Genomic DNA, 9,475 nt, shown 5'->3' with positions numbered 1-9,475 from the left:
GCTCTGCCCGCAGCTGGAGGCTTCCTTCACTCTGCACCTACCCCAGAGGCAAACCCAAAGCGATCTGCAGCTCCCGGGCTGCTCCTACCACAGCAAAGCCCCCGCCGAGCTCCCCCAAACCCAGTGCCTGCGAGGAAACCCCGCACCCCCCTGCCCACACCCCCCAGGCACAGCAGACCCCCCCCCCCGAGCAGCACCAGCCGACACAGAGTTATTATATCATGCTTTTAATACAAACTTAAAAAAATCTGGAACAATAGAAACTGTACAGATTTGATCAACCTTTTTGTGTGTTTTTTTTTTTTGTTTTAGTTTTTTTTTTGTTTGTTTTTAACTAAATCTCTATAGACACACCAATGTCCCGTTCCAAAATATTGCACAACATTCTGAATACAAAACTCTGATTGTATTCCTCCTTCGCTAAAGGAAAAAAAAAAAAAGAAAAAGGAAAAAAAAAAATAAAGACAACAACCCCCTGGCTCCTCCTCTCAGTAGCCCCCTTCTCGGAAAGACACCCAGGCGCATGGAAACCCTGCGCAGGGCCCGTGGTCCTCCCTCACCCGCTCTCTCCACGAGGCAACCGGCGGCTCGCTCCTGGGAGAGGGGCAGGAGGGAAAGGAGGGAGGCTGAGCGGGGAGACAGGGCTCTTCACCGCTTTTTTCTAAAGTTTTTTTTCCTGAAAAAATATTTTTCTCTCCTCTTTTTAAGAAAAAATCTCGAAAAGAAAAAAATTACAATTTTTTTTTTTTTTACGTTAGAAATATACATATATTATATATACCTCTTACATTTTACAAATGTAGCAAATTATTCAATACAAACGGACATCAACAAAAAGAACACAAACCCATAAAAAATAAAAGTTAAAAAAAAAAAAAATTTCTCTCTTCTCTTCCTAAGAAACCAGGTAAATTAGTGCAGGTTTTAAAAAATAAAATTGAAGCTGAACGCCTACATCCAAGACTAGAAAAGACCCGAAAAGGCCGTTAGTTTCCCTTGCTGCCTGAGGCTGGAGGAACGTTTCTGAAGCACGCTTTTTTCCTTTCGGGGTCGGAGGGGTTGGGCTGCTCCCTCCTTCCACTCGCAGCACGGTTTTTAGGATTTGAACGTGGGTGTGAGAGGCGGGGCAGCGGCATCGAAGCTTCACGCGCGCGAGCAGGAGGCGGGGAAGCTCGCCTCTCCCCTCTCGCCCTCTGCCAGCGAGGGGCTCGCCGTTTTGGGGACGCTGGGGGGGACGTGGGGGCAGCCAGGTCCCACGGGGCTGCGGCCCCCGGGGAGAGGGAGGGGTGGCAGTGGTAACATCCGCAAGCGGGGGGTTAAAACCCGACGGAAAAGGAAATAAGAAGGGAAAACCCGACAGCACGGCTGCCCCGAGCCCCTTGCCCTAGCTCTGGAGGCCGTTTTGGGGAGGCCGCCGTGCCGGTCATAGCTCCGAGGCACCTCACGAGGTGAAGCTCTCCTGGAAGGGGCCCGGGGAGCAGCAGCCCCCCCGGGACAGCCCCGCTGCCTCCGCGGAGGCTCACTGGCAGCACGGCTCCGGGGAGGCTCGAGGAGAGGGGGAAGCACGAGGTGGAGCCCCTCTGCCCCGAGCAGGGGCATCCTGGGAGAGCACGCCGGCTCGGCAGCCACAGGGGTGGGTTTCAGAGGGTGCTCCAAGGACACAGGTCAAAGAAAACCGAACCCAAGATTTGGGAGGCAGCAGAGAGCTTATTTCTCTTTTAAAACACAGAACCTCAAAGACTGGAGTCTCATCACCATCTCTCTCCACTTCGCCCTCTCCATACTCCCACCACAGCCTCCGAGGAGGGCTCCGTCCTGCAGGACCCCGACCCCACCGCGCACCCCGTGCCGGGGGCTGCGGGACCCTACAGGCTCCTACAGCACCGCTCGAGACAGCGGCAGCCACAACGCAGCCCTTCCTCTCCTCCAAGTGCCGCCTCCCGACCTAAAAAAGAAAGGAGCCCCCTCTCCGAGATAAAAAGAGACAAAATTCACAGCCTGCAACGAGAACTCGGAGCGAAGGCTCAGCACCGCCCCGGGGTTTGTGCCCCACGGGGCTGCTCGCCCGGAGCAACGCGATGCCCTGAGCCCGCGGGCACAGCCGCAGCGCCCCACCAGCAGGGCAGGGCCCACCCCGCCAGCGGCACCGGGGAACGGGGACCCAACAACCCTGGGCTCCTTCGAGGAGTAAAAAAAAAGTGGAGTAGGAAAAAAGCACGGGGACCGAGTTAAAAAACAAGTCGGTGCTTCAGGAGCGTTGCCAGCACAGCGCAACAACACTGGGCTCTCTCATTTTCCAAGAAGCTATATTTATAAGGTTTGAGTATTTTCTGTATATTTCTAGTTTGCTCTCCCTCTTTTTATTGTGTGTGTGTGTGTGTGTGTGTTGTCGTTGTTTCCCCCCTCCCGCCCCCCGCCCCGAATACTCTCCTCCTTCCTGGGGTTCAGTTGGCCAGGACGACGGGCTGGAAGGACTGGCTGGGGTACTGCATGGCGTTCAGGTTGTAGCTGAGTCCTTCCACGAAGGGCGACTTCTCCAGGAAGAGGCTGTTGCTGCTGCCGCCGAAGACCTGAGCCACATCGAAGGCGCCGCCCGTGCCGGCGCCGAACTGCGAGGCCGGGGGGACGCTGCTGGGCTGGCTCTCGCCCTCGAAGAAGAGGCCGGCGGCCCCGGGCGAGCCGCCGCTGTAAACGAACTCCTTGGCGTTGGGGGAGAGCTGCGACTGCGGGGCCTGGCCCCCCGCGCTGCCGGCGAAGTTCAGAGAGTGCATGGAGAGGGAGAGGCCCTTGTGCTTCAGTAGGTTGGTGGTGGGCGAGCGGAGCAGCCTGGGCTGTGGTGCGGGCCCCGCCGCGCCGCCCCCTCCGCCGCCGGCCCCTCCGCCCTTCTTCATCTTGGTGGAGCCGAATTTGGTGGCGGCGAAGGTGGCAGTGGTGAAGGTGATGGGCTGGGCGGAGCGCGGGATGAAGGTGGGGCTGGGCGACTGGCCGAAGGAGGGGGACGGGGAGTTGGACAGCGAGTTGTCCTGGCTGCCGATGGGGACGAAGACCTGGGCGTCGGGGTTGAAGCTGCTCTTGATCTCTTTGTCCAGCTCGGCGGCTTGGCAGCCCTCGCTGTCGTCCAGGTAGAGCACCTTGACGGAGCCCTTCTCGCCGATCTGGTAGGACACCTCGAAGGGGTCGATCCAGACGCTCAGCTCCTCGGGCACGTTGGCGCGCACGTCCTCCACCGCCAGCCCGCTGCGCTTGGCCGCCAGCTCCACCACCGGGTCCACCGTCTCCCCGATGTGGACGCAGCGATAGCCCGAGCCCTTCAGAGGCTTCTCCGGGTACCAGTGCCCCTCATATTTCTTCTTCAGCAGGCGCTCGAGCTCCTCGCCGAACAGGTCCGCCCGCCGCCGAGGCAGCTTGTTGTACAGGTATGAGATGATGAAGTTCAGAGCAACTTTAATCTCCAGATGCATACTCCCTCTGCAGCAAGCAAGTCAGGGCAGCGTATGGAAAGAGCCGGGGTGACACACACACATAGACGGGGCTTGGCTCCGAGCAGACCTAGGAGAAGAGAGGAGAAAAGAAGGATGGAGATGAGAAAACAGAACGGTTCCCCAGTTCCCCACCTGCTGAGATGAACAGCCGCGCTGTTCCACCACCAAAAGCGGGCCTGGAAGGCTGCACAACGAGCCCTGCTGCTCGCCGGGGGTCTGCCCGAACCCACCAGCCCCCAGACGGAGATGCTGGTGGGGAAGAGCCTCGCCGGTCCTGCACAGAAGGGGCAGGGGTGGAGCTGCTCTCGGCAGTGGGTTACGCTCACCTCGCTGCCAAGCGCTGCTGACACCGGGCCGGCCACCTGGCTGCTCTGGCAGGGCCGCAGCGGCTCCCAGCAGGGCTCACCTGTGCCCAGCCAGAGCCCATGAGCACCCCCCAAAAAGCCTCGTGACTCGCCGGGCACCGTGACAGCGGGGCCAGCCCCTCCTCAGGGAGCTCTGCGCCCTGCTGGCACAGGCAGGGAGGGGAGGAGAAGGAGCAAGGGGAGCGCTGAGGCGCCAGCTGCCAGGCTGCCTTTACTCCCCCTTGGCTGGCAAGCGCAGAGGGATCTGATTAAGTGTGCCCGGTGGAGGCTCTGCCCACCTACGAGCCTCAAATCCCAGCTTAACGTGGATGGGGGCAGGGCCGTAAGACACATAGGTGCCGCCAGCCTGCCCACAGCTCACATCCCTCATCCCCGAGCAGGAGGAGCTGTGCCAGGACCCGGGACCTGCTTAATGAAACCCCAAATTGCTCGCTGATGACTGAAGCCTTCCTTCCTTCCCTCCCTCCCGAGGAAGTCCCTGGAGCTGGGAGAACCCGCAGGAGCCAGGTGCGAAGCCACCCGGCTCAGCTCTCCCATCACACACCGATTTGTGAGCGTGTGCCCGGGCACGAAGCCCCCAGGTAGGTCAGCACCACGCTCCGCCGCCCAGCCAAAGCAGACGAATCCCACAGCTATGTTACGAGGAAGCGCGCTTCCAGCGGCCCACACGCCTCTCCACGGGCAAGCAGCACATCCAGTTTTTAATTGGCGGCTTAGTCAGAGGCTGCTCAGCCTTCAGCTGCCCTCACCTTGCTCAAACAGACAACGCCGCGCTCAACCGCCTGCCTAAAATGGGCTTCGGGGAGGCTCTCACGCAGCACGGCGGTGTTTACGTCCTGGGCCAACTATTTGGGGGTGGGGACGGGGCACAAACATCGGATGTCAGCAGTCCCCGAGGGACTGGGAACCCCGGCAGCACGGCCACGTACCCAGGCCAACCTCGGTCAGGAGGCGGAAGGACCGACCAGACTTGTTTGCTTGGTCGGGGTTAGTGGGCGAAAAGAATGAAATCAGCACATTTTAAGGAAACCCTCAAGTATTTTTAGGCCTTATTACTAAAAAATAAAAAAAATCAGGGCGTGGATTCTATGGTGTGGTGTTTTTTTTTTTTTCAGTACTAATCTGAGTCCAAGGAGGCTTAGTTTAAGGACTACAGCCACCAAAAGCAGATCCCACACCTTGAGCCTGCCGACAACGAGGTCAGGTCTGGAAGGGATCTCCCTCAGGTTTAACTCAGCAGCAAGGAAAGACACAGGAATGAGAGAATGGAAGCACGGGAGCGAAGCTTTGCCTTTAACACCTGCACCCAGGATCTCCTGAGGTGCAATGAGCTGTGCCAGGGCGCTGGGGCCTGACCGAGAGCGGGTGAACCCTAAAGAAGAAACGCTCAACCTGGCTTTCTGCAGGGCCCAGCAGCAGGGAGGTGCCGCCTCCAGGAGCGTCAGCGCTGAGACAAAGCCCCTCCTGCAGAAAATGGCAGCGGGCGAACCCCGAGGAGCCCATCCGTGGGGTCAGAGGGCGCCTGTAGGGCCCGGGCTGCCTGGGGGGGGCTGCGCGGTAACGAGCGGGGCGTTTCTGTGGCGAACCCTCACCCTGACCCCGTGCCCCTTAAGGGACGACCTTCTGGGGGAGGCAGCAAGGAGACGAGCGCCCTGCTGGCTGCCCCCTCCCCTTCCCTTTTCGCCCAGGAGGGTCCCGCTGTGCAATTAGCGCTGATGAGGGCGGGTTAATTACCCCCAGCGCCCCCCCCTCCCCCTCCCCCCCCTCAGGGGGGCCGCCCGGCGGCCATTAACGGTGACCCAGCCGCGGCGCCTCCCCGCCGGCCGCGGGGCACGCCGGGACCTGTAGTCCGCGCGGCGCCCCCGCCCCGCCCCGCCGCCCGTGACCTATTTCCCCTGCGGACTACAGCTCCCGGCGTGCCCCGCGCGGGGGGCCCGGCCCGCCGGCCCGGCTCTGCCTCGGCGGGGCAGGGCGCAAAATTTTCCACGGCACATGCGCCCCGCCCGCAGCCGCCGCCGCCCCCCGCTCCCCTCCTCCTCCTCCTCCTCCTCCTCCCTTCCCTTCACCAGGGCCCGGAGCCCCCGGCCGGGCACAGCCCAAGGACGGCGCCAGCCGCTGTCCCTCCCCCCCCCCCCCTTTGAGGCGCTTTTGTTGCTGAGGGGGCGCGGGGCCGGGGGGAGCTCCAGCAGCGAGGGCTCGCAACCCCCCCCCCAGCCCCGTGGTGAGGGGAGCAGCGCCCGGCCCAGCCCAGCCCAGCCCAGCCCGCGGAGGGGCTCCCGGCCCCCACTCACTTCGTCCTCGGCTCTGGGGGGGCTGCGCGCGGGTCCCTGCCCCGTCCCTCGCCTCCTCGCCGCGCGGTGCTTCTCCTCTGCGGGGCGGGGTCCTCCCTGCAGCGGGGCCGAGGCCCGGGGGTGAGGTGCGGGTACCGCTGCCCTGCGCCGCCGCCGCTGCCGGCCTGGCCTGGCCTCGCCTCGGCCCGGAGCCGCCCGCGCCCTGGCCCCGAGTGAGCCAACTCACGGCAAACTTTCACCCTTAGCAACCCCGCGCACGGATCCGCGCTGCGCCCCGCGTGATGCGGCCCCGGGGGGCGGGGCGGGACCGGCCGGGACTACTTCGCGCTGCCTCCGCCCCTCAGCGGCCGGGGGGGGGGGGCTGCGCGTCTGCCTCTTTTTTTTTTTTTTTACCCCTTTCCTCCACCACTTATTTATTTATTTATCGCTTTATTTATTTATTTATCCATTTATCCATTTATTTATCCATTTATTTATTTATTTATTTATTTATCCATTTCTTTATCCATTTCTTTATTATTTCTCCTGGGGGTGGATTGATCCTCAGCTTAGCCCGGCCCCTGCCCTTCCCGGAGCCCCCCTCAGGGGACGCATCCGAGCCGCTGGAGCCGCCCCCGTGCCCCCACACCGCCCCCACACCCCCCCCCCGCCCCCCGCCGCGGACTATTTTGTCTCTTCACACCCGTGCGCCTCCGCCCCCCAGCGTAGGGCCGGCCCGGCCGCGGCGGAGGCGGCGAAGGGGCCGCAAGGTGCGCGAGCGGCCCCCGTGCTAAAAATAACTGCGGCGTGTTAGCAACAGCGTCCCCATTGGCCGGCCCGGCCCGGCCGCGCCTCCGGATTGGTGCGCCGCCTCAGCCAATGAGCCGCCGGGGGTGTGCGCGCGGCGCGGGGTCGCCGGGAGTTGTAGTTCCCGGGCGCAGGCGGGGTGAGGGGCGCGGGGGCTGCTCCCGCCCCATGGCGGGTCCCTGTCAGGGGGCGGCCGGGCCCGGAGCTGAGCCCCTGACGCCCGCCCGTGCCTCGGCCCTGAGCTCCCCGTTTCCAGAAGGGCCGAGCAGAGCGCCCCAAAGCCGCGCCTGTCCCCTGGTTAAGCAATTCCCCCAGCACCTGTCCCCCAGACGCTGAAATACCAAATTACACCAAATTACGCCAAATACCGAGCTCCTCGCCTGCCCCACTTCCACCAAAACCTTCAGCACCCTTCAGGGATTTGCTTCTCCTCCCTCGCTCAGGACCCCTTTACCTGAGGGGTTTTGGGTCCCGCCTTTGGGATTTTTGGTGATATGCCACCGAAGAGGGCTTTTGAAGCCGCTCAACGCCACACGTTCAGAAATTTGTTAAGAAATCTCTCAACACCGTCCTTTCTAGGCTGCAACAGCGGCCACCATCGCTCATTTTCTCACTGATAAAAAAAAATAATAATAAATAAAAGGCAACTTTGGACCATTTTTCTTCTGTAGGGGAAGGGGAAGATTTATAAGAGCTATTACGAGCAGCCTTATTTTCATCGCTTCTGGTTTAAGGGGAATTTAGCTGCGAAAGAGCACATTTTTTCTAACGCTCCCTCGCTCAGCTGGAAACCAAATCCTGCCGTCAGGCAGCGACCAGGAAATTAAGATGACGGCGCTATTTTTAGCACCATTAAGGGGAAAAAAAAAAGGCAATTACGTTGCTAAAATGCTATTGTTGTTTTACTAAGGTGTTACTAAGAGGGCGTTGCACGTTGGGGCTCTTTAAAATACCTGTGCCTTGACCGCGCTGCTTTAATTATCTGTTCGCTGGTAGGCACGCAGGTGGAGGAGCCCTGTCACCGGAGGAGCCCTGTCACCGGAGGAATCCTGTCACCGGAGGAGTCCTGTCACCGTATCCGCTGCCGCATTCCCGGCCATTTGGCTGTTACGTCAAGGCGAAGCTCCCCGCTCACACGCACACACGGACAGGGCAGGAATCGCCAAGCTGCCAGGGCAGAGCCAGGCCTGCCGGGTGGCCGAGCACTGGGAAGGGTTCAAGCCATAATTAACAGCTCCCGAATCCTCTTCACATTCGACTCACATGACAACCCCAAGGAAATTGAGGGTTTTTTTTGTTCCCCTGCTATCAACATAGGCAAAACGACAACTCCAGCTGATCCCCGTAATGAGAAAACAACAGCTCCTGCGCAGATAAGGGTTCTGAAGCAGGATCTCACCTCTGCAGCTCCCCCAGGGAAAGCTCGAAGTGTACCCCGGGCATTTGCTTACCTTCATTTTTAATTTTTTTATTTTTTTTTATTAAAGGCGGTGCTTCAGGCTCAAGGGCTTTGTCAAGACAAGGTCTAGGTGATTCAATGGGCTGGAGGTGTGTTACGAGAGTTATTTGCTGAGCTCAGCTGGAAGTTGTGACACCGGAGCTGGTCTTTGGTCAGAGGAGGCACGGCACAGGGAACATCCCGATTGCAAAAGGCAGCGATGCCTTGTTAGTACTGGCAACAGAGGCCAATTTCTTAATAGGCCAAGAGTTCCCACGTTTCTCCTCCCCCCCAGTGTAAACAGCTGAAATAAAAGGATTTTTTACTTATTACATAACATCCTTGGAATTAAAAGAAAAGAAAAGAAAAAAAAAAAAAGGAAAAAAACGCAGTAACTCTACCTAGAAAAGTAACAGCGGGAAAGCATTTAGCTCCCCACATCCAGGATTCGCAGCCAGCACCGCGGGAGCTGAGCCACCACATTTCATGTCCCGCTCCCCATTCCCCACCCCAGCACGGAGGCTTCCCCTTTAGCACGTGCTCTGGTCCTCAGTACCGCCAGGAAATCTTGTACCGGGCAAGAGCTGTTTCAACGAGTTTCACTTTGTTTATCTGTTTAGGTAACAAATACTGCACTTTCCTGGTGGCCGTGCCTCGGTTTCATTTACTGGAGACCAGAAACGTTACCACACAAGCAAGACTTGAGTTTTTCCAGCTACCCAACTGCATCCATTGCCCTCGTCTGCAGGAGCAGCTTTAGGGCAACGTCCCGGCCGTGCCCTGAAAGTCCCAGAAAGGCAGCGGCGCTGCACTGAGCTGAGCAACATTTGGCGTTCTCCCCAGGGCTGTCTGAGCAAACAAGGCAAAGGGAAAAGAGCCTGTCCCTCCCTCTCCCCACCTGCCCAGTGACTCAGAACAACGAGACATGGCAGCTTCGCTCCCATCGCTGCCAGGACGCGGGCCGATACACCCGGCAGCGTGAGGGCACCGCCAGTGCCAAGAAAATAAAGTGTGCTCAGCCATTCTGGGGCTGGGGGAAGGGACAGGGAATCGCGGATCTCTATAGCAACCCCGGGCTGCCTGATCCTGCGAAGTGATCAGGAACAAGGGCTG

The 9,475-nt window shown here is 59.7% G+C and overlaps 1 protein-coding gene across 1 annotated transcript; it reads right to left on the bottom strand.

The window, feature by feature from the left end:
- Positions 1–218: 218 nt before the first annotated feature.
- TOB2 (transducer of ERBB2, 2) lies at positions 219–6,489 on the bottom strand. Its single transcript, XM_082751475.1, has 2 exons — positions 6,139–6,489; positions 219–3,549 (listed from the first exon to the last, which is right to left on the bottom strand). The coding sequence occupies exon 2, from the start codon at positions 3,459–3,461 to the stop codon at positions 2,445–2,447; it is 1,017 nt and encodes a 338-aa protein (XP_082607601.1). The 5' UTR covers positions 3,462–3,549; positions 6,139–6,489; the 3' UTR covers positions 219–2,444.
- Positions 6,490–9,475: the final 2,986 nt, after the last annotated feature.

Source organism: Aythya marila (assembly GCF_965140915.1).
Source record: "Aythya marila genome assembly, chromosome: 1".
Lineage (NCBI taxonomy): Eukaryota > Metazoa > Chordata > Aves > Anseriformes > Anatidae > Aythya > Aythya marila.
Note: the sequence above shows the minus strand (reverse complement) of the source record. Positions and strands in the feature narration are given on the sequence as shown.

What these genes read in the sequence shown, in the direction of transcription:
- TOB2 (XM_082751475.1), bottom strand. Translation starts at nt 3,461, where the DNA reads ATGCATCTGGAGATTAAAGTTGCTCTGAACTTCATCATCTCATACCTG.